This window comes from Lissotriton vulgaris, chromosome 2_1 (genome assembly GCF_964263255.1).
Source record: "Lissotriton vulgaris chromosome 2_1, aLisVul1.2, whole genome shotgun sequence".
Taxonomy (NCBI): domain Eukaryota; kingdom Metazoa; phylum Chordata; class Amphibia; order Caudata; family Salamandridae; genus Lissotriton; species Lissotriton vulgaris.
The window spans coordinates 1,834,366,097-1,834,391,559 of NC_141687.1; the positions used below are offsets into that span (position 1 = coordinate 1,834,366,097).

Here is a 25,463-nt window from a genome sequence, read left to right on the forward strand (position 1 = left end):
ACTCACACTGATGCCAGTATGGGATTTATTATACCATGCAACTCAGAGGGAATCTTAGAAATGCCCCCTGAAAAATGACCCGCTTCTGGTGGGTTCCCTGACTGGTAAACAACAGCATGCCACCACAAGTCATGTTTCTGGACCCCTGCGATGGGAGCCATAGCTCCCTGAGCCCAGAAACAAAGCTTTTCCTGGCCAGATGTTGTCACACCTCTCCCAGGTCAGGAAGAGCTACCTGTGGCAGAGGAGCTTCAAAGGCCTTGCCGCCTTTGTAACACGACCCTCAGCCCCTCTAGCTACCAGGAGCATGCTCCCTTAACCACATGGCTGCTGGGCGTTTTCCCCCCCAGTGCTGGAAAATGCCATTTTAGTGGCACTATGACGAGCTCAGCTCGTCATCAGCACACGACACCCGTGGGTGATGACGAGCTGAGCTCGTCATCAGCATCGAAAGGGTTAATGTCTCCCCTCTTTTTCAGGTGGGAAGACAGGCGGGAAAAATTGGAGCAGCACTGAAGGTGTGCCCACCTCTGCCAACCCCACGCGTCAGGTGGGGGAGGTAAGATGAAGCCCACTCTTCAGTGCTGGCCATCTTGCAGATGGCAGGCATTCTACAATCAGGGTTAGGGATTGTGCCCACTCCCCCACGTGGGATGAACACACCAAGAGTATAATCACCCTAAGGTCAGTAGCCCATTGGATACTGACCTCAAGACCCCTAAAACGCCCCTTAAATACAGAATTTAGGGGGCAGCCCTGAACCAAGATAGATTCCCACAACCTAAGAAGAAGGAGAGGAGACCGCAGAAAAGAACTGACTTGGGCCTAGCTCTAACACCGACCTGTCTACAGTTTCCAGAGATCCTGCGCCAAAAGTTGGCTTTTCCTGCACCCAGCCAGTCCTCCAGAACCCCTGGGAGGACTAACTGCCTTCAGCAAAGACCGGATTTCCTGTCAACAGCAGCTCTGTTCAAATGAAACAGCCAAGAAAGACTGCTGATGACAAGGAATCTCTATGCCTGGAACCACCACTGCACTGTCACTGCCACCTCTGTCCGAGTGGCCCAACGGTCCCAGCGAGTTCCCTCAGCACTCTAGAGTCCGAGTTCCCCGTGGGTTGACCCCTTCAGGCCTCTCCGACATCACCTGCAGCCTCTGGACGGAGACCGCCCCAACCGCGAGTGGCCCGGTAAGGTGAAATACGACCTCATAAGAGACCCCTGCATCCAACCACCTTGAACCCTGAAGAAGAGAACTCTAGTTGCACCTACGTCCCCGAGCCCTACAACTTAACTGCCCAGCTGTTGGGTCCTCCTGGAAGACTTCCTGGACCAAGCCTGCAGCTAAAAAACGAAACCGGCAACCACCATTGAAAACAACAGGGCACCTGGTGCCAAAACACCACCCTGCACCTCTGTGGGTGCACCTTGTGTGCTAACTTGAACCCCCCCTTTGCTCTGAGCCCAACACCAGGAGCTTGGCTCCTACAACCCTGTGGCCTGCTCGTGAGCAGCCACCTACCGGAGGCCTCCTAGCCCCCATTGGATAACAACGGGCCTCGGCACTGTGCACACAGCTGCCCTAGATACTTAACACTACCCTCTGATAAAGCCTTACTGCTCGCCCACACTACCAAAAATAGTGAGTAAGATATTACCTACTTTTACCTCTGACTACCTTTGAGGTTCCACTGGACTATGTGTACACTATACCTTACTGTAGCATAGTTTATTCAGAGCTAGCATCCTACAAAGGCTGGATGTGGAATTTTCATCTCCTGATGCACCTTCATGTACAATTAATCCACCTCATTCTCTTAACTCTCATATGATGTCTAAATCTTAGAACTCTTTCCAAAATATATTGGATGAATATTAAGACACGGTCTGCATACAGAGAAACGCCAGACTATATTGTGGATTCCATTTCGATAATCTTCATACTTTTATTTGATTGCGCTAGTAACACTAACTCTGGGGCATCATTTTTTGGCACATAGTATGATACAAACAGTAGGAAATATTTACATTACAATGGTAAAAGTAGATACCCAGACCAATTTCCCTTGCAATTTGCAAAATCTAACATAAGCGTAATCAGTTGAACCTTTTGACAACTATTTTAGACAAGCTCTCTAGTGGTCCCACTTAACAAGGAGATGGGGCTGAACAACTCAAGATTACTTTCTCTCCTTGCTCTCTTCATACACGCTATAACTTCAGCAATAGAAAGAAAAGGAACTGGACTAAATCCCTCGGAAGTACTTAACTATAAAGCCTGTGTTCATGATGACCATTATTATTATAGTAAGGAGAGTGTCACTTGAGATCTGGGCTGTTCAAAGTTTTGGGTACTCAGGATTTAGGCCCCAATTCACAAGGTTACATACATGTGCGTATCTCACATGTATATCTACTGCCATACCTGACACAAATAGCAGGGAGTTACATACAAATGATGTCTACTTGTATGTGAAACATGACCGCCCCAATCCTTTAGAGAGTGCTAGTTGAAGGTTTAGGGTCCAGGAAATTAATATTTGAAACTGTAGTAATGGGTACCAGATTGAGATTTCCATATCATTTTATAAACAGGCTGAAATTCGTTGCACTAACAAAAATAACAAAAAGAGAAAATCTTCCATTCTGCTGTTTAGAACGCTATGTGCACTTAACATTTCAAGGTTGCCCAGCCGAGCACAGAGCTAATGTGAAAGGAAGCATGTTTTGATACAATTACCAGCCTATCGGATGAGTCTTTGACTGAGTCATTGTTCATGCAGCAATACAGATGCAAGAAGGTGCACAAACACCCATCCCTAAGAGAATAATTAAGGAAGGAGGCCTAAGAATAAAGGAGGGGCAAACACAAAAACAGGTTGCTTGAGGAGAATGAAACACACAAAAGGTGATGGGAGAAATGCTTGCAATTTGTCTACCCATAGGCAATTGCTCGGTGTAGCATCCCAACCAATCGTTATTTTGCTCACCATGCCTTATACTCACAGGTCACCTCTGTTTGACACAGACATATGCAAATCAGTCTTGATGCTGCACCTCATGGGAACAGTCCATCCCAGACTGACACAGGTCCCCTCTGAACAGGAACACAAGTAACTCAGAACTGGGTTGTCCTAATTATGGACTCATCAGCAAGGTACAGCTTGGTTTCAGTGACGCAGTGAGCATGGGACCCACGTCTGTGCATACCTTTGCCATCCACAGCGGTACATGAAACACACAAAAGGTGTTGAGGGATGCTTGCAATTTGTCTAATCACTGGCAATCGCTCGGGATAGCATACCAACCCATCGTTATTTTGCTCACCATGCCACCTCAGTTTGGACCCAGCCATATGCAAATCATGCTTGACCCTGCTCCTCATGGGAACAGCCAACCCCAAACTGCAAAACCAGGTCCTCCCTGAACCGGAACCCAAGCAACCCAGGACATTGTTCAGCATTCCGTCCATCAATTGTTCTTTTTGCAATTGTCACCCTAAGTGGAAAGGGTATGCCCAGAAGTGGGTCCTGTGCTCACCTTGCCACCAGAGCCATGCTATCCTGGCTGATGAGGGGTGATACCCTGAAACTGTAGCTAGGATGCTAGTTTCTGGTCCAGGGAGGGCCTGGCAATTCGGGCTGGACAGTTCCCCTAGGGAGCAGGGTCGAGACTGATTTGCATATGGCTGGGTCCAAATTGGAATGGTATGATGAGCAACAGAAACTATGGATTTAGGCCCAGATCTCTGTACTGGAGGTGAATGTTGGACATTGTTCAGCGTTCCGTCAATCAAGTGTTCTTTTTGCATTTGTCGCCCTAATTCGTTCCCTTGCTCGCCATGCCACTGGAGTCAAGCTATCCTGGCTGATGAAGGGGGATACCCCAAAAACGTTCCTAGGATACTTGTTTCCGTTCCGGGGGGGTACCTGGCCAGGCAGTTCTGGTTGGAAAGCTCCTATAGGGAGCAGGGTCAAGACTGATTCAATTCTACTTTTTGCATATACTTGAGGAGAATGTTAAAGAGCGGATACCCGACTACAAAGCTCCTCAGAGTAATGCTAGGATTATACATGGCTTGGCATAATATACAAACAGATGGCACTAACAATTCAGCTAAAACCATAATTTGGAGGTGGACAATACAGGTAGGATTTAAATGAACTACTTTAGACAGTAGGAATGTGCAAGTTAAAAAGCGTTGGGGTTTTCTAACCTTCATTTTGTTTTATATGATGGGTACTTAAATGATAGTTATTATTATTACTATGCACAAGGTTTGTGTACAAATAATCATTCTAAACTCCAGTTGCTGTGAGTCTCAACTACTTTCAGTGATCTGGGTAAGGGTGTGCCCAACTATAAATAACCCTTGCAGATTAAAGTATCTCTGATACGATTGTATGACTCACAACACTCTAAATCTAGATGAGTCTAACTCATTATAGAAAAAAGTAAGAGAGATCTGTTTTTCTTTTCTCCAGAAGGGAGATGATACACAAATACTCTCTTGGGGCTAACGAAATTTATTTGGGTGTGCCCCATATTTAAGGGGGGTTCTTGACACACCTATACGCTTGTGCGTTACAAATTCAAATATTTTGAACGAGCTAGGAATCCCAAAACTGTGGGAACAAGTACTTTTACATGCCAACTTCGAATACCTCTTGAAGAAACGTATTTCCTTATTGTCTCATGACAAAGACCTTCAAAAATTCACCAACCATACTCATTCTAGCTTAATCAAGGACAATTATGCAAAGAAAAAAACGTTTTACATATCATGCAGTTTCAATAGCATGGGCACTCAGGATTAAATATCTGCATTTCAGTGTTGGGCTCTCTGACCTAAGAGGAGTAAAACAAGCATGGAAGCAGACAAGAGGATCAAGCATGCATGTTCTGTGCCTACTACTAAGAAACCTTAACTCAAGTTATATGTTGTTACCAAGCATTTGCTACACAAAGTAGTCTGGTTCCGTTACCAACTTTTACAAACCTGCAAAACAAACTGGTCTTCTTTTTCAACAGACAGTTTCTTTATTCACAACATTGCATGATTCATGAAATTGGTACTAAGTATGTTGGACAACCAACAGTTTTATCATTAATCCACTTCTGACAAAGAAAAATTCTCGGATAACCCATTATTCTATATCATGAATGGATAACTGATCATTCGATGACAACCTTCCTAGCAAAGTTTCAACCAACCAACAATAAATATTACAAACTGCGATGGGATGGGCCCTAGAGCACAGACCTCTTGAAATGTAGCTATGCGTTGGAGCTTTGATTCTACTGGCCATGGTTTCCTCACGACTGTTGGGACAGGAAGTCTTCTGCAAGGCCTTGGAGTGTGTGCTTGTCTGCCCTATGTTGATCTCATGGCAAGTCATTTGCAGGTACTTTAGATCTTCTTGCTCTCTACCTCAGTGAACATGAAAATCACATTATGTCCACTGAGGGTCTTCCTATTAACATGGAATAAGACCCTAGACCTTGGCTCTGAGGTCGAGGGGCATGTATAGTGCACCACATCTCAGAGGGGCGTCATACCAGCTCCCACCTAGTGAAGTCTGCACAATCTCCCTTACCTGGGTTCTTTTTGCCTTTGTGGTATGTGTGTACTGAAAGCTAGTGGGTTCACTGGGAAGGATGGTGAGCCATTGTGTTTAATGTAAGCTAAGCTGGTACCTGTTCTACTGTACATTCCAGCTCCCTCGTGCCCCCCAAATCTTAGTAGGGACTTGGTGGGTTGGGGTAGGCACTAGCTCTTATCTGTATTTAGCGAAGACTCCTTCTTTTGGGACTAATCCCTTCCTTTCCTGCTGGGACAGGTGATGGTAAGGGCCTCCTGGTATGGAATTAATTACAACTCCTCTCTTGGGCAAAGGATAGACAGGTACCAAGAGACTGGAAGAGCCCTCCTCACACAGACTGAGCACACAGTGAACATGCAGGAAATCTGCCACAGGATTGAAAGTGCACCAAGGATGCAAAAATAGCAGATCCTCTGATTGGATTAGCTTGTCTCCACGGAATGATAACATTCTGGTCTCATTTGCCAGTTCGTTGTTTAAAGTGCAAATGCTACTTACCAGTATGCATCTGTTCTTGGCATGTAGGGCTGCTGACATTCATATCTGTGCATAGATCGCCGCCTAGTGTTGGGTCCGGATGATTGCACATTGTTGTCCTGGAAGAGTCTTCGAAGTATCACGAGATAGGTGGCTCCTCCCCTGGACTACAGTGCGCATGGGCATCGCCTCCATCCCCAGATTGTTTTTAGCCATTGTGGCCGAGATGGAGTGAACTATGTGAGTGATGACCATGCCATGAGCATATACATGAATACTGCAGCTGCTACAGGCGCCGGGGAGGAGGGTGGGCAATATGAATGTCAGCAGCCCTACATGCCAAGAACAGATGCATACTGGTAAGTAGCATTTGCAGTTCGAGGCATGTGGGCTGCTGAATTCATATCTGTGCATAGAATACATAGCAGTCCCTCCATTAGCGTCGGCCGCCCGTGCCAGCTGCAGCAGTTTGGAAAAGTGTCTTGAGAACAGCCTGCCCTACAGCTGCCTGCTGTTTAGAATGCACGTCTACACAGTAATGTTTTGTAAATGTATGTGTGGTAGACCATGTGGCTGCTCTACATATGTCCTCTAAGGGAATGTTTCCAAGGAAGGCCATAGAGGCCCCCAACTTTCTGGTGGAGTGGGCTCTTGGTGGAATTGTAAGAGTACGTTTAGCTTTTGCATAACAGATCTGAATACACTTCACTATCCACCTAGCAATACCAGCCTTGGAAATAGCGTTACCCTTGTGGTGTGACGCAAAGGCAATGAAAAGCTGCTTAGTCTTTCGAAAATCTTTGGTTCTGTCAATGTAGTACATTAGTGCCCTCTTGACGTCAAGGGTGTGGAGCATCCGCTCTGCCAGTGACTCAGGATTTTGGAAAAACACTGGCAACTCAATTGTTTGGTTTATGTGGAATTGAGACACAACCTTGGGCAGAAATTTAGGGTTAGTGCGGAACACTACCCTGTTAGCATGGACCTGGAAGTAAGGTTCCTGAATTGTGAGGGCCTGCAGCTCACTCACCCTCCGTAGCGATGTAATTGCTACTAGGAAAGCCACCTTCCAAGTCAAGAATTGAATTTCGCAGGAATGTAGTGGCTCAAAGGGAGGACCCATCAGCCTTGTAAGAACCACATTGAGGTTCCATTCTGGAGCTGGAGGGGTCCGTGGTGGAATGACCCTTTTGAGTCCTTCCAGACAAGCTTTGATAGCAGGCACCTTGAAAAGTGAAAGGTGCTGTCTATTTTGGAGGTATGCGGCCATCGCAGACAGGTGAATGCGGATGGAAGTATATGCCAAATTACACTGGTACAGATGAAACAGGTAACAGATGATGTTCTGAATGGAAGCATCTAGTGGATCGATGTGGTTTGCACAATAAATGACAAACCGCTTCCATTTGGCCGCATAACAGGCTCTAGTAGTGGGCTTTCTTGCCTCCCGAATGATGTCCATGCAATCCGGGGGAAGATTGAGGTAGCCAAACTCTAGGACTTCAGGAGCCAGATCGCCAGGTTGAGCTGTTGCGGATCTGGGTGCTGAATGTCGCCATGGCTCTGCGTCAGAAGGCTGGGTGTGAGGTGAAGCCTTTGATGCGGTACCACGGACAGCTCCAGAAACGTGGTGTACCATGGTTGGCGAGCCCATGTTGGAGCAACCAGGATGAGGGTCATCGAGTGCTGCCTGAGCTTGCGTGCCACCAGCGGTATCAGGGGTGCTGGGGGGAAAGCGTACGCAAATTTGCCTGACCAGTTCATCCATATCGCATTGCCCTGCGATTGCGGGTGTGGGAACCTGGCGGCGAAGCTTTGGCATTTTGCGTTCTCCCTTGTGGCGAACAGGTCTATTTCTGGAAGACCCCAAGTCTGAAAGTACGGTTGGAGTACTGATGGGTGTATCTCCCACTCGTGCATCTGGTGGCTGTGCCTGCTGAGCAGGTCCGCCATCTGGTTGTCCTTGCCTGGGAGGTGTTCTGCCATGAGAAAGATGTTCCTCTGAATGGCCCACTTCCACATGCTCTGAGCCAGATGAGACAGCTGTGGAGAGTGTGTGCCTCCCTGTTTCTGAATGTAGTACATGGCCGTCATGTTGTCCGTCCGGATCAACACGACCTTGTTGCACAGATGTACTTTGAACGCCTTTAAGGCCATGAAGATCGCCATCAGTTCCAACAGATTGATGTGCATCTTCTTCTGCTGTAGTGTCCATAGTCCCTGCACGGTGTAGTGGAGTACATGCGCTCCCCAATCCTGGAGAGAAGCGTCCGTCGTCAGGATAATCTGTGGCACAGGCTCCTGGAACGGTCGGCCCTTGCAAAGGTTTAGTGGATTCCACCAATGCAGAGAGTTGTATGCCCGACCGCTCACCAACACTAGGTCTTTCAATTGCCCATGAGCCTGAGTCCACTGACGTGCTAAGCACTCCTGAAGCGGGCGCATATGTAGTCTCGCGTGCGGGACAATGGAGATGCAGGAGGCCATCATGCCGATCAACTGCATGAACACTCGCGCTGGAAGTGAGTGTTGAGGTCTGAATTTTTGAATCAGCGATAGAATGCTGTTGATCCTCACTGAATTTGGCTGTGCTGTAGCCGCCAGAGTATTTATGGTCGCGCCCAGATACTGCCGTATGTGAGCGGGCTGGAGATGGGACTTTGGGTAATTCAGTGAGAATCCCAGATCGTGCAGAAGGTGAATGGTTTGGGAGACGTGGTTGGCGCACTGTCCGTACGACTTTGCTTGAATGAGCCAGTCGTCCAGATAGGGGTATACGTGGATGTTCTGACGCCTTAGATGCGCCGCCACTGTCGCCAGGCACTTTGTGAAGACCCTGGGCGCCGTGGTGACCCCAAAGGGCAAAACCTTGAACTGGTAGTGTTGGCCTTGAATGGTGAACCTCAGATACTTTCTGTGTGAAGGATGCAGGGGAATGTGAAAGTATGCATCCTTGAGGTCCAGAGTTGCCAGGAAGTCCCCTTGCTGAAGCAGTGGGAGAACCTGTTGCAGAGTAAGCATATGAAAATGCTCTGACAGAATGTACATGTTGAGAGGTCTGAGGTCCAGGATGGGCCTGAGAGATCCGTCCTTTTTTGGGATTAAAAAGTACAGGGAGTAAACCCCTGTTCCTCTTTCCTGCAGTGGAACGAGCTCTATTGCCCCTTTTTGCAGCATGACCTGAACTTCTTGCTGCAACAAGTGCAAGTGCTCACCGGACATAGGACGGTTCCTTGGAGGTATGTTTGGTGGGATGGAAGTGAGTTCCAGACAATAACCGTACTGAATAAGAGATTTGACTCACCTGTCCGTGGTGATGGACCTCCACACAGGCAGGAACTGCTGGAGTCTCCCCCCGACAGGTGTTGTGTGGTAGGGGGCCAGTGACAAGGCGTCACTGTTTGCTGGCGGTGGAGGACCTGGAGCTGTTATTTCCACGTCCTCTGGCCTTGACGTTGTTGCTACGGTATCCACCCCTACCTTTGTTGGTTAAGAGGTTTGGGTGTCAGCTTTATAGAATTGCGTGGATTGTGACGCTTGACCCCTTGAGGTGCCTCTGTTATTGGAGCGGCGAAAGGAACACCCCGAAACTGCTGGGACTGAAGGGCACCCATAGATTTAGCGGTGTCAGTGTCCTCCTTCATCTTTTCGAGTGTGGCATCTACTTCAGGTCCAAACAGGTGGTCTGGATTTACTGTTTGGTTGAGGATGGTGGTCTGAATGTCTGGTTTAAAGCCTGATATTCTGAGCCATGCATGCCGGCGTAGCAGAACGCTAGTATTGATGGCTCGCGAGGCGGTATCAGCCACATCTAGAGCACACTTGATGGAGGCATTGGTAATGAGTTTACCCTCCTGAATCAGCATTTCCGCACCCTCCTTATACTGATCTGGCAAGTGCTGTAGAAGTGTTTCTAGGGTGTCGTAGTGCGCCCTATCGTAGCGTGCAAGTAGCGCCTGCGTGCTTGATATGCGCCATATATTGGCTGCCTGCGCAGCAATACGTTTCCCTGATGCCTCAAACACCTTTGATTCTTTGTCAGGGGGAGGAGCATCACCCGTGAATTGGCTCTTTTACGTGCGTTGGAGACAACCAAAGAGTCAAGTGGCAACTGTCCCTTGATGTATGTTGGGTCAGTGGGCGCCGCCTTGCATTTTTTATCAATGCGAGGATTGATGACTCTTGCCCGGGTGGGCTCCTTGAAAACCTCTGGCGCATGCTTTAGCACATCCTTGAGCATTGGCAATGTCTTGACGGTCTTTTCAGCCGCTGAGAAAGTGTCAAAAAGAAATCGAGATCCACTGGGTCGGCGTGGAGGTCGACATCATGGTTGGCCGCCGCTCTTTCAATCAAAGCGTTGAAGGCTGCAGAGTCCTCCATTGGTGAAGTCTTTGCAGCAAAAAGCTGCGGCTCGTGTCCTGTCTGAGGGTCCTCAGGGTCGCCTCCAGCAGACCATGGCTCATTGACCTCCTCTGGATCCGAGTACGCTGGATAATTGTACTCCTCCTCCTCGTCCTCGTCACCCTCCCCAGCGTTAGAGTGAGTGGGTGAGAGTCCCAGACCTTGTGGAGATGCAGGCTCCATAGGGGCAGAAGTGCCCGCAGAGTCCAACTTCTTTTTAAGTGGAATATGAAAATGCTCCAACACCGGCTCCGGGGTGATCTTCCTTTTAAGGAGAGAGAGCTTGCCTGTGTTGGCGTCGATGACAACCTCCCGACGCTCCTCGTCCGCTAGTGGTTGGTGCCGTGGCTTTGGCACCACCAAGGATGGTTTAGGCGTAGACACCAGCTTCAAGGGCACCCCGGCCCCATGTTTTGGAGCGAAAGCCTTCGGCGTCGTCTTTGGCGGCAGCGTGAAGTGGATCGGCGGCTGCGCCTTCGCCGGTTTCTGTGGAGGCTTCGGCGCCACATCCTTCGGCCCGAGAGCCACGTCTTCCTTCCGAATACGTTGAAGGGACTCCGCGACCTTTTTGGTAAAGGACGGGGAGGGCTGGACTGGCTCGAGCGAGTCCTCCGAGTCCGGATTCGGTTCGGAGACCAAAGGCGCAGTCTTCGGAGCCGACACAGCACCTCCTTTGGCTTTGTCCACCGGGATCGGTGGAGCCAGAGCCTTGGGCTCGTCCTGACGCTTTTTGGAGGCCTTCTTAGGGTCATCGACCTTCTTGGCGTCGACGCGGCTCTTCAGAGCGTCGACCAGCTTCGGCGCCGACGCAGCCGCGTCGGGCGTTTTTGCCTTCGGCCTCGACACTGGGGTCTTCGGGTCGGCCATCTTGGCGTGGCTCTTGATCTCGGCGGCCATCTTGTGTTTCTTCGGCGGCGAGGCCTCTGGAGCCTTTGATCCCACCAGTGCGACTTGCACTTTCGGTTTCGATACAGATGGTACGGACCCTGATGGTTTCACTTTCGGTTTCTGTACCGGTAGTGGCGCATCACCAATGTCCTTGGCGGGGCCCGTAGGCGGGGCCGAGGGACAAGTGTTGAGGTCTTGGGTAAGGCCCGAAGGCGATCCCTCGACCTGGGCCTTATGATGGGGATTGACCCCGGAGTCAGTCTGAGGATGCTCCTCCTCTGAGCTATCCTCCACGGTGGCAATGGCCCCGTCGTCGTCCCCTACCTCCTCGACGACTTCCTCGAACTCTTCATCTCCTGCGTCGTAGTTTTCATCCTCCGACGCCGGGTTAGAGTCCGAAACTTGTAGGACGGTGTCGTCTTCAACGTCTTCTTCAAAGATGTTGGTTGGTGGGGGTGCCGATAACTGGGCCTGCAGTCTTGCGGCCCGACGAAGCTTGAGAGTCTTCTTCGACCGGAACTGGGAGCAGGCCATACACCTGGCCTCGTCGTGGTCCGGCGACAAGCATCTGTTGCACACTGGGTGCACGTCGAGGTGTGAATACTTTGAGGCACACACCGGGCACCTCTTAAACGGAGTTCGTTCCATGTTGAAGTAGTCTGGAGTGTCGTGTAGGCCCGTCCGCGCCGACAGCACGCGGAAGGGCAGCAAGTTTTCGGAGCCGATGAATAAACAAACCCGAACGATGGACAATACCGACGCGAGTCCTAAAGACCTTTTGGTCTCAAGTAAGGAAAGTTAAACAACTATCGATTCCGACAGAGGGAACCGAAACACATCCGAACCCAATGGCGGAAAAAAACAATCTGGGGATGGAGGCGATGCCCATGCGCACTGTAGTCCAGGGGAGGAGCCACCTATCTCGTGATACTTCGAAGACTCTTCCAGGACAACAATGTGCAATCATCCGGACCCAACACTAGGCGGCGATCTATGCACAGATATGAATTCAGCAGCCCACATGCCTCGAACCTATTGATTTAGCATCATCACGGTCTTTTCTCACAAGGCACCCACACGGGTCGCAAGGAAGCTGAGATCTAGAAGTAGAATTCAAAGGTTGGACTGCTATTCGCCTTGCAAAGCCAGGGATAGGCCAAACAGTTTGAGGCTTGTGGAGGCTAGTCTGTCCTTGGAACACAAGGCGACTCAGATGGTTACTCAAGATAAAAAAGATAAACTTGCTGCACATCAACATCGAGGGAGACTGAGGAAGTTCCATGTTGTCTGTGACGTTGAGACTACTGCGCCCGACACATCCCCGGTGCTGTGAGAGCCTGAGTGTGCTTCCAGTTACCATCTATAGCTAAGGGAAGTGTGCCCGGTAGAAGAAGTTAACATTTGAACACTTGAATCCTTGCCCCTGGACTTGTATAGTCTCCAAGTTTGTACTTCCTTATCCTCCTCTGACAGTAAGTAGCATCGTCCCTGTGGATGCCCTGCCATTAGAAGCTGTGACCAGTTGACCAGTTAGCTCTGTGGTACAGGACCCATCTCTTTTGTATCATCAGGGGTATGAGGGTGGGCTGGCACCCTTCCTACATCTAGCCCAATGGCTCCTGGAATAGTGGGACTCCAGTGACTATGCCAAGACACCATGCCCCGCTATTCAGACCCCTGACATCACCAGAGCAGTGGGCTTGCCAAGGAAGGGTGGACACTTTTTTTGCTTTGGGTGATGGGACAGTGGGAGGCCAGGAACATTTGACTGCTGAAACCACAACACTGCAATACAAGTATTGGTAAAATTGCTCTAGCTTGAAGAGGAACCGTCTGCAACGTGGTCTGTACAACGCAATATTAACTGTGTTTTTGTAGTGATTAGCGCCAAGGTACTATAAAGGTGTTTAGGGTCAGAACTCTGGCCCAGGGGGTTGTAGAGACTTCTGTTTGTCACTGTGTATCTTTGTTGTATGAGTAGTGTATTTTCTGGAGTGTATTAAGTGCTCTTCTTTTATAAAGTAAAGTACTGACTGGACATTGACCTTACTGCTTAAACTGTGTTCTAAATGTCTAACCCACCTCACCTCTTTGAGTAAACCCTGAACTGCTCTGCCTCGCTACCCTCAGAGAGTCAAGTGCTGGAGAAGAGATTATTCCGTTTGGGGCAGAGTAGTAACGGAGCAGGGCTAGACTGGGATACAAACCAGCCCCGGCACCTAAGTTGTGCCAGCTGTTGAGGGTGTTGGGAGGGTGTTGGGGGGGGTGCTGGTGGGAAACACTGCTGTTGCTGCTTTTGGTACAGGTGGCAGATATTGCAGCACAGCTACAAAACTGGGCCCCTGTACCAAAAACGACCCCCACCGGTCCAAAACCGCCACCACCCTTCCAGCTTACCGGAAAAATGCCCGATACCCTCTACAGCCAGTCCAGCCCTGTTTTGGGGCCCCGGACACCAGCTGTGAATAGATCCAACTGATGCAACTGGAGCCCAGAAAGCCCTGATGTTCCAGGAACCCGGTTCACCGACTACTTCAGGGTGGGCCTGAGAGCTGGGATTTCGTGAAATGTAGATCTGTATACGAGATTCAGTTTCTGCTGGCCAATGACAAGCCCTTTGCATTGAACTGGTTTTCAGTCTATGAACTGCGTTTAATCAGCCTTTTATACATACACATTTTCTGAACTTTTACAAATGTCAAAATATTGTATTTTTAACTGCTGTAATGTTTTTTATTAACTGAACACCACACTAAATAAATAATGTATTTATTTATTAGGTGTAACTATGCACTTTTTTTCTATTCACCATTTCGAAGAGGTTATTTACACTTAAGTGTACACTTGCACGTCTCTATCCCCTCAAATTATGGTGTGGAGTCTCATACAGAATTTACGAGTGTAATGTTTACACTAGCAACGTTTCAACTGTTAGTGGAGATCTCGGAAACCGGTATTCAGATCTCCCTGTGAGCAAGTAAAATAATATATACTACAGTTTATTATTATTTTTATTTAAAATATTTAACGTATACTATACATGCAAAGTAATTTAAAATATTCATTTACCAGATGCCAATAGCATAAAATGGCAATACAATTGTATGTTTGCTTGAAGCACAGACATCAGAACTTCCCTAACCCACTTACAATTCAGGTGGGAACTGACAGCTCACCTCTTCAGAGAACATCCGTCTCGACATGATAGAAATGATCAAACATGACATTCTGCCACACTGTGAATGATCCTGAATCGTTTTGTGGGACCCAGTTTCTGTTCAGCAGTCCATTGGTTTCTAGCTAGATTCAGGTTCTCCAAACACCCATACATGCACATGTACTCAGACAAGCACATAACAAGCTGTGGATAATCCTACAAACGGGTTACAATCAGGAAATCAAATAACTTTCACGCCTTCGGTTACTTCAGCATGCATAATATATTCTATAAAAGACATACATGAATACTATGAAGACCTACAGGAAGGAGGGAAAGTGCGGATTACCTGAGGGGGTCGTAGGGGGCGGGTTTGCAGGATGCTTTTTTAAAGCTCTTTTGAACTGAGCCACTCCAAGCACCACATTTCGAATTTTGGTCCACAGCACATAGCCCCCGGTATTGCTCGGTGGCCAGATGCTCTCCAGAACGGCCTGTGAATAAATGACATTACATAAGAGCAGAAGGGTGGCATTGGGATCACCCCCCCCCCAGCTGCCTTCCTACACCTGTTTAAGCAGAGATAGTTGAAAAAGACCCTTTAAAAGATGCCAATCTTAAGCCAAATTGTGCAGATATACTTTTACCACACACACAACTCACCTCACACATTCTGTGAACAGATGAGGCATTTGATTGTCCCTCTTGAACTTCACCCGCATAAGCCTGCTGCCATGCATGAAGGTGAATCAGGGGTGTGTCAAAACTCCCCAATTAACTTGAGCTGTACTGATAATGGCAACACTCAACCGGATAAGGGAAATGACAATCCAAAAATTAAGCTAAAGTGGAAAACAATGCCCATGCAATGAGAAGAAACGTGCATTCATGCGTCATAAGGCGCCCCAGCACAAACACTGCCCACTGAATGGAGTACATTGCCTTCCGTGGTCAGTCGTGTAGTTGTAATTCGATGATAGTACATACATGTGTCTTTTATGTTATTCACAGCTCATTGACTCTGTCTAAAGAACGCACCTTGTTATAGTAACCATATGTGATGGCATTGGGCTGGACACCTGCTTTCTTCATCTCAAAGAGAACCCGAACAGCAAGGACGGGCTGCCCGTACTGACCACACAGCTGCATCAGGACCCTGTAGCACACCTGAATTCAAATAAAAAATAACAAAGGCTTTAAAATTCCTTCTTATAAAATAAATAAACAATAATAATAATTTTCAAACATTTTTCATGTTCAGAAATTACGTTCCGAGTTTTGAAAAAAATATTTGGAGCACAGTCACAAAGTACACTTATATAGTATAATAATTAAAATTATGTTTTTACTATGGTTTTAATGAACAACATTTAAGTCGTGTCACAATCCTTATCTAATCCAAATAAGAAGATTTTATGATCACTGGTTCTCTTGCTCACACTAACCTAGTCTACCCATGAAAGCTACTTTCAATATGCACGGATTATAGTATATCAGTAGCAAGAAAGTGGGTCATTAATTTAGGAGCGTGTATTTTGCCCACTTAATAAACACACTCTGATTAACTCACGACACTTCCATGTGAATCTTTGCTTGACTCTTTGTAGTTGTGGAAATGCAGCAGGCGATTAATTCCACTGAGAAAGGTTAGCTAAGTTCGATCAGTACCAACCAACATTAAAGTTAAGAACACAACATAATAAAATTGCCACACCAATCAAGAAAAATGTAATAAGCACAAATACACAAAATTGATCAGAATTGGAGAGGGAGACTGGAGGTGTGGGTTTTTATGTTTTATGGCAGATAGCCCCTAGAAATCACCAAATGCAAAGTGTCTGTCTGCAGTTGACCAGGAGCCAGGTTCGATTTCAGGCTGACAGAGCCTGAGTTGAGGACGCGCAGTCCAAGTGAGTCACAGCAGTCAAAGTTTGAACCTTGGGATTTACATGTTTTTCTGGTTCTCAAAATCCTCCAGTGAATCAAAGCAAGAGGCTCAAGCTGTGAACGGTCTCTCAAAATTGGATACATCCTAGTTGAGTTCGCCGTGAAGCATGTAGTTTGGGCACCAAACGTTCCGTGCATGGCAAAGTTGAATTCTGAAGCCACTGAGGCTGTCTTTTAGACGGGGTAGATTTGATGTCTCTTCTCAGTTACAGGTTTTACCTTCAGACTTGTGCCTCAATGACGAGTGGCCCAATTCGGAGTTACCTGGACCATCGGAGTTATGAGCAGTGATGTTTCACACATAGACTTTTATTGCGTAAAGCGGTTGAAATCTGAGTGTGAAACACCTGGGCCAACCGTGGAAATCGATGAGTAAATATGGATTCCCACATTTTATTCCCCAAAAACTTTAATGCCCATTATTTCCATCTGACTTGAATTATCAAGACACATGTAAAGATAATTTCAGGGTGTAGAAATATCAGGGAATATTCTGGGGCACTTGGAATCGAGGCGCAAGTCACTTTTTTTTGTCGGAGGCGCAAGGTTGGGCATGAAACCATGCTGTAGGATAATGTCACTGAAGGTCAGCTGAAGAGTTTTTCTTCACAGCAAATATCTATTAGTGGGACAAATCAGAATATTTTGCCTGTTGAACGAGCACCCTTCCCAGGAGAAGCCTCAGCACCTTGTTCCAGTCCTCCAAAAGTCCACAAAATATGGAATCTTGTTGCTGGAAAGGTGTCTCCTATTCTCTGCTACAGCTTGCAGGTCCTAAGGGACCGTTGCTAGTCATCAAGTCACTTTCTACCCAGGGCTCTGTCAGTGTCCAGTCCGAAGTCATCAACTGGACCTTGCTTACAGCAGGGAGGTCCTCTGCCATTTTCAGTCCATTGAGCAGCTACAGGAGGCCAGCCATTTGTCCCCTGGACAGCAGTTATCATCCTTGTGAACCAGATGGTGAAGGGAGCTTTTTGGTTGTTTCCCCAACAGTCAGGTTGAGTCTTCTTCCTTCATCAGGTTCTTCCTGTGCTCTAGAATGTTTGTAAGATACAGTGGTGAGGAGCCAGTGTTGTTCTGTGCTCTAGACAGTGCATTGAAAATCCACTACCCCAATCCTTGCAGCTTTCCCATACAAACCCTATCACTTTTTCAGCACTTTATTTCTCAGCTTACAGCAAACCTTCCTTTATTCAAGATGGCTCTAGCTTTTTTTCACCTGCAAGAACGTCATCCTTCCTTCGAACCACTCCCATTTGTAGACGAGGGAGAATCCTCTCTCCCACTGTTGGAACTGTTTTCCCCTCCTACCTGCTGGAAGCACAGACGGTCTAGAGTGGCTCTGAGCATCACTGGTTTCTGTTCCTGGGACTTCCATTTGGGACCTCCACTTCAAAAAGAATCGCTGTTAAGGTTGCTGATTGCATCATTCTCTTAGATGGCTAATCCCTCCCAAGTGGCCATTGAGGACACCACTTCAGTCTTCCTGCTCCCAGAGACAGTCCCACTACCCTTTAGGAGTCTGGTCATTGACAGTGTAGGGTATAATCCAGTTTGTAGATTAGAGCTACTGGGCAAACTAGTTCTAAACCAAGTTGACTTAATACCAGACATATTGCATCGAAAGTGTGACCCTCTCAATCTCATGTTAGGTTTCATACAGCACTAAAGTTTGAAAAGGGGTAGGGTTCAACAGTGCCTAGCCAGCCAGTATAGAACTCAAGTACAAAGAACCCCAGTAAACAAAGAGAGCGTGCACCACTGAATACGGGTTGATCAAAGTTTTCTTCAGACATACGCAAATTGATGAAAATGTGGTGATAAAACTGATAAGACAATAGGAGTGGCAGGATCAGGTCTAGGTCTTCAAACTCCTTCAGGTCAAACACCCAATAGACACAATTTAGTTTGATCTACACATAACATTTTCTCAATAGTTGTTCTGTAAAATGTTAAATACTGCAAGTATTTTTTTTCCTCTTTCTCTGTGCTGTAAGCCTTGCACATTGCCCATACTGTCAATGTGATGATAATGCTATCATCTGTTGAACTGTAACCACCCTGGACCCCGATTAAAACTCCAAAAATAAAATGCTTATTAAAAAATTGCAAGTAAGCTAAAAACTTAAAGTGAATGAGATGTACAGCTTACAGTTCAGAAAAATCCAAAGGAATTTTGTTAGGGTATGGTGTTAAAAATCACCCAAGCAGTTTATACATGAATCGATTTTCAATGTTACAAGTTATTTCATTCACTTAAAACATTGCAGTATGTTTTGCTTAATACCGGAGAACAACGCTGCAGGTTTTCTGAGACACACTTGTGAAGCAGCTGGGGAAGCACCAGTTCTTCTTTCCTGCCATAGAGCCATGCGCAAGCTCAGCATCCCTCAAGACCAGCCCCTCTATACCCATGCGCCATTGCTTTGGATGGTACATGTGTTACTTACCCACCATGCCATCTCTTGAAGCATGGAAATAAATGCCAGCCCTGCTTACAGTGGTAGAGCATGTAAGCCGCATATGAAATTTAATGAAATGAAAAACAATATTTGATAAAGTGCACAGCTACTCAAGCTAGAGTGTCCTGGCGCATAGACAGCGGGGGGAAATGAGTGGAAGAAGCCAGTAATTGATTAAGGAGCCATGTTTTTAGATTCTTTCTAAAGGAAAGTAAGTCAGTGTCAAGCCTCAGAGTCTCCGGAAGGCTATTCCATAGTTTTGAGCCCAGAAAGCCAAAAGATCTACCACCAGTACGAGCAAGGCGTATTTAGGGCACGAGAGCCATGTGGTTGTTAGAAGAACGCAGGGGTCTGGATGTAAAGTAAAGGTTAACTCGTTTGATTAAGTACTCGGCTCCAACCTTGTGGAAGGCTTTAAAAAAGATGGTCATAGCCTTAAAATCTATCCGCTCTTTAATGCGGAGCCAGTGTAAAGATTTGAGAATCGCGGTCATACTAGCTCTAAATCTCATGATGGTTCTTTAAGTGCTAACTACACGTAGGACGCTCCATGTTATCCACCAATTGAGGGTGGCTTGCAGGTCTGTTGAGTAGAGAAAATACTGGCCTGGCCTATGTATTAAAGGATTTCTGAAACCATTCTGCTTTCAAATGTGTTTCAAATCGTTCTATGAGTGGAAAGGCTCCAGAGAGACTAGTAGCCAGTAACTGGGAGTATCGCTGGAACAGACACGAGATGGGTAGTGACGACCAGAGAGAGCAACTCCAGCGGCTTAAGAATCAGGTCATGATGAGAGTCCACTCCGCCAGAGGCAGGCATTTGTAAATTTGAAAAATCATTATCACCTCAAGCTTCCTTCCCAAAAAGGGAGCGTGGTAATTACATTACAATCATTACTACAAAGTTAACACACTACAAAATAAAAACAGTTTTGAATATACAATCCAACCCCGTTTCATTCAACCACCATTGATTGCTTTTTTCACATTCCAGAGTTTTGTAATACATCATTGAGCACCCCCCCGCCACCCCCCCCCACGCTCGTAATGTAATAGTAATGCCAAATGCCACATGTAGAACTTTGCAACTGTCACCGTGGTTAATAAAGCGATCTAAAAATTAAGACACCTCTCTATCTAGCCATACCTCATCGGGCGAATCGATGTTCTTGCAGTGCATTCTCTGCAGCACGTCGTAAGCCGTCTTCAGAGCGCCCACCTTGGAGTGGCAGACCCTCACGTAGGCCGGGAGGCAGATGAACCACAGCCCGTAGCAGTGCCGCAGCAGACATCGGGACCACATCTGCGGGATGGAGGAATACCTCTTGGCCAACTTGTGAGCCGACTTGATCTCCTGAAGACAGAAAGCCGTTAAATATTGCGTCACAGACGAGGAACGGGCGTGACTGGTTATCTTTGTGCACTTTTATCCAGAGCATTCAAACTGCGTGGCAGGGTCAAGGGGAGACATTTCACAGTGCATGGGGACCACTACTACTGGGTGAACAAATGGCGCAGAAAAGAAGCGATGAGGGCAGCAAAGTAGAGATGCATGGAACCCATTTGTCTGCTCAGGGCAGTTGTGGCAAAACAAGGGGAATGGGACAACCCAGCCCTGCATTTCAATTAAAACTCAGACATTTTAGTCTCATATCCTGCAAAGGACATTGCCCATTCAGCCACGCGCCTCATTGTGCAGAACCAAAGTATGCTCTGGTACTGCAAATGTACATTCTTTGATTCAAGGAGTATTTTTGTTTAATGCGAATGCATTAACTCTCATGAGTGGCATTTATTAAGTTTAAAATGGAGTGACTTATTTATATTGGCTCGTAATATGCCTATGCAACTACTTTTCAGTTAAATTGACAATTGAGATCGATTCTGCCAGCCCTCTAAAGTTTCTAGCACAATTCTATACATCTCACATTTAAAGATAGACAAAACCTAAAATTAGGAGTTTTTTACTGCAACCCCTTCGGCTATGATATTCCTTTTACTCCTTGCTATGCCTGGTACGAGTGGCAGAGTGGCCATAACACCACTCTTGCCATTACACCAGTAGGTTGCAGGCGAGGTGGCTGCTTTTATAGGCGAGTGGGCTGCCATTAGTGACACAAAAAAGTCCCTGTGCTCCCTCTCTCATCAGGGCCTCCTGCAGCGTGGGGTTGCTTTGAGCATTTTTACCAGAGATGGCTTTGGTTTCGTGTCTGGCTCTGCCCGGTGCCCGCTCTTTCTTTAGACCTGAATCAAATATATTGCTCTATCGGAAATATATTGGGTAAACTGTATTTTTGCTCTTGAAAAATACACAACGAACACCATCAACATCGTTCCCCTATAACAGTCACACAAAAGACACGCAATGTCTCACACAATTCACCCCCAACTTTACATGAGAACACCATTGGCAACACCTCTCTTAACCCCTTCCACGCTCATGACGAGCTGGGCTCGTCATGGCGTAGCCTCCTCGCACGCTGATGACGAGCCCAGCTCGTCACGTAACATGCGCTTTTGAATATCTCAGCGCAGGAGCAGAATTCCGCTAGCGCGCATGCGGTTAACATGAAAAAGACTTCAACAGCAGTGAGTGAATGCAACACACCCACAGTAACCATGTGTCTAACACCACAACACACACACTAGAAACCAGTGTGTGGAAGAAATCTCTCCCATCTTTGAACACCCTAATGACCCTAATCCAACAACTCTTTTTCCACACTAAGCATCATTTAAGAAGCAATCACCCAGCACATGGATAATACTGACCCCTTATGGTGCCACAGGACTCTCCAGATCATATCTCAGGGAGCACTGAATAATTCATGGCACCAATGCAGGTCCCTTTCACAGTATAGGGTACCCGGGAGGGTAGAGAGGTCCTCACTCAAGAGGTTTGAGGGGATATGTCCTCCCTGTTAAGTATATTTATAGACAAAGTAGTATCCCTTCTGGAACCAGACTGGTTTCTTCGAGAAAGCAAAATGTAGCGAACATCAAAGAAGTCTACGCCAGACTTTCGCCGACCCACTTTGGTGGGTGGGTATGAAGGCAAAAGGACCCTTTTCTTAATATAGCCCTCACTCACTCTAATAGTGACATGCTTCATCATCAGGCTCACCCCAACTCCTAAAGTTCAGGGTGGGCTCAACCATATTTCAGGGAGTACTTATGAAGACTTAGTGTATGGGGGCATAACCTTAAAGATAAAATTCCTCACCCACTCCTAAAGTATCCTTAATTAATGGAGTGGGGGGGGGAGGTTAAAACAAAATTGTAGGGGTAAAGGATGTAATGGTCCTATGGCCCTATTTAAAACACCAACATGGTTCAGCCCTTCCTATTGGCCTATCAAAGGTCCGGGGCTTTCGTCAGGGTGGGATGCGATGAGGTCACTTCCCCAAAAGACTCGAGTGAAAAAGGAGACAGAGTTGCCATTCAACTTACATGTGCGATTAAAAAAGAAAAAAGTTTTTGAGGGACAAGTCTAATACTTGCCGCTGTTTCTAAGAGGAATTAATTACCTGTATAGGAATGCAGGTCCACCACACTCAACAAGCATCACAGAATAAACCACATCAGTTAACTCATCAATAAAAATAGGCTGGGAATGAGAATCAAGGTGTAGAAAGGTATTAAAAGTTGTGTGAGGGAGGAACCCTAAAGAATTAAACCACCTAAAACCAGTCAAGTCAAGCATACTGTTGCTGGGAAGGGTAACCAAACCTCTGGGAAACAGGGAGGGAACAGAATACAGGAAAACACATGAACTGGGAACAAGGGAATACTGCTCAGAACCGCATATAGGATCCTAATCAGCTAAAAAGCACACTCCCATGTCCAAAAAAAGAAAAGATGACTTTACAAATATGTCAAAGCAGGCTACACAAGATCTAGTAGTAACTCGTGCCATCACTCAAGCTGAGCACAGTGATCCAACTAACACACTGGAGAGGCAATAACTAGCCCATTCAATGTGGTGTGCAACTGGATCCCAAATTGTGAATCACACCGCCATACCCAATTCAGTGTTAGGCTTCAAGCAGGAAAACCCACATGTCCAATGCAATGCAACCTGCAGAGCCAAGCCAATCATACATCAACTCTACACTGGCTGGACGGCAGGCTGCAGGACCAACTTCTCACCAAAACCCATCTGCGGAGAAAACTCTCACGCACTCCAAAACATGAGAACTCAATCGGCCCGTTGATCCTGCCCATGGATACAATCCCCACTGAGCTCCTCACCACAGGCAAACCACTAACAGAAAAGTAAGGGACTAATACATTGGTGAATGCGTGCAATATATGTAATACTCATCACACAAGTGAACTAAGGAATTGTAGTAGAAGGCCAAAGTGCAGGTGGTGATCTTTCATATCAGGCCCAGAATATGGGAGTTAAAAACAATAGTCTACTTCACTTTAATTAAATGTTTTCAGACTCCCATTCAATGGAACAGGAGAAGGTCCTGAGTGGAGCTTACATTTGAAGGGACAGGGGCAAAATGAAGGCACAGGGGCAGCACCTGTATTTGAAAGGATAGGGGCAGCACCTGCATTTGAAAGGATAGGGGCAGCAACTGCATTTGTATTGATAGGGGTGGCACTTGTATTTGAAAGGATAGGGGCAGCACCTGCATTTAAAGTGATAGGGGTGGCACTTGTATTTGAAAGGATAGGGGCAGCACCTGCATTTGAAAGGATAGGGGCAGCGCCTGCACTTGAAAGGAGAGGGGCAGCACTTCTACTTAAAGTGATAGGGTGAGGCCTATATTTGAAGGGGCAGGGGCAGCACCTATATTGAAAATCATGGGGGGCAACTGTATTTGAAGAGACAGGAAGCACACGTATTGAAGGCACGAAGCAGCACATTTGATTGAAGGCACATTATTTGAAACCTGAGCTACCGACGATGAAGGAGTTTTGAAAAGTCAAAATATGGAAAAAATCTATCTTTTCAGAACAGTCTCCATAAAGCAACGGTGGTGGTAGGGGGTTCTTACAAGATCTAATGTGTCCCTATTAGGTTTGCCTTTTACAATAAATTCATTATATCTGCGTCCGTGTTTGTGTCTACATCGATATTGTGTACCTGCTTGACTGCTAAGTTCATGTGCACTGCATACACAGGAACTTTTTCCAACAGGACATCAGTGGTTAATTCACATAATTTTCCAAATGTAACCTGATGTAACCAAAGTCACGTAATGTGTGCCCCTGCGTTCAGAAGAGCCTGCCTCAACAGTAAATTGACCGCATCCAATTAGTCCACTAAGTCTGACATTCTCATCAGTAAACGAGCCCTTTTAGTTCCCTCAGCATTACATTGCCCTGAATAGGCAAACACAGAAGCATCTTATTCAATAAGCTCCCTCTGTTAGCTCAGCGAACCACTGGAAATACATCTGACTGCAGCAAGACAGGTCTTAAAGGTCAAGTAAAATTAACGAAATCAATCCTCTTCAGTTACAGTAAAAGCGCCTACCTACTACATTTCACATAAAATAGCAATTGGTGATATTCTTCTTTCCGACTGTGGCATACTGAATCAAACAAAACTTTAGAAAGAAAATAAAATTCATTGTTCTTGCCAATGACATCCTGCAAATCCATACCGATGTTCCAGAGCAAGGCTTTAACACAAACATGTACCTTTCCATGGTATTTTAGGATGTCACCAGAAACCATTGCTGTAACTAGAAGCATGAATGCAGCTAACATTCACTCTTCTGTAAGTTGGCAGTTCGGGCTGGACTGTTCCCATTGGGCGCAGGGTCAAGACTGATATGCATATGGCTGGGTTCAAACTGGAATGGCATGCTGAGCAAAAAAACGATGGATTTAGGCCCAGATCTCTGTATTGGGGTGAATGTATGACATTGTTCTGCATTCTGTCCATCAAAAGTTGTTTTGCATTTTGTGGCATGTGTACATTTGTTTGGGTTCCCTGACATCTGTAAATGTGGGCGACACTCAATGAATAAATGGGCAGGTACTGTCCTGGAAGAGTACCTGCACTTCTTTCATCTGAAAGGTAGAGCACATGCACTTTTCAGCTCTGCTGCAATACTTTCATTGGAAGGCTACCAACACTTCTCAGGAGCAAATAAGTACTCTGAATAGAAAGTAACCCCGCTTCTGCATTTATATTTAAAGCCCGATTACACTACCATGTAACTCCATGTCACGAGCAGACGTTTCCAACCATGGACTTTCTGTTGACAAATCTTTGTTTTCAGTTGGGAATATCCAATGAGTTCAAATGAGCTACAGCGGTAGGATGCACCGATGAGGTAAATAAAAACCTAGGAATAGAATTGACGTGGCTTTGTGATAGTTGTAGACCAACCCTAGTACTTTTGTCTTTGCATTTACATGATTGCAACAGCACAGAACGTTGGGTCTGTGATGGCTGTGTACCAATGACTACACATATTATCGAAAGGAATCAGAACTCTCTCTCGAATTTTCTGCTAAATATGGATTTCCTAAGGGAAAACACCTCTGAATAAATAAGATGTAG

General features: G+C 46.5%; 1 protein-coding gene across 3 annotated transcripts in view; it reads right to left on the reverse strand.

Annotated features, from left to right (window-relative positions):
- The window catches only part of DENND4A (DENN domain containing 4A), a 598,128-nt gene that overhangs the window by 157,155 nt on the left and 415,510 nt on the right, over positions 1-25,463 (reverse strand). For all 3 annotated transcript variants that reach the window (XM_086957985.1, XM_086957984.1, XM_086957983.1), the window contains 3 exons: positions 20,082-20,288; positions 15,564-15,692; positions 14,875-15,019 (listed from right to left, as the gene is read on the reverse strand). In XM_086957985.1, the coding sequence (XP_086814111.1) occupies positions 14,875-15,019; positions 15,564-15,692; positions 20,082-20,288 (481 nt within the window). The remainder of the gene's footprint in view (positions 1-14,874; positions 15,020-15,563; positions 15,693-20,081; positions 20,289-25,463) is intronic.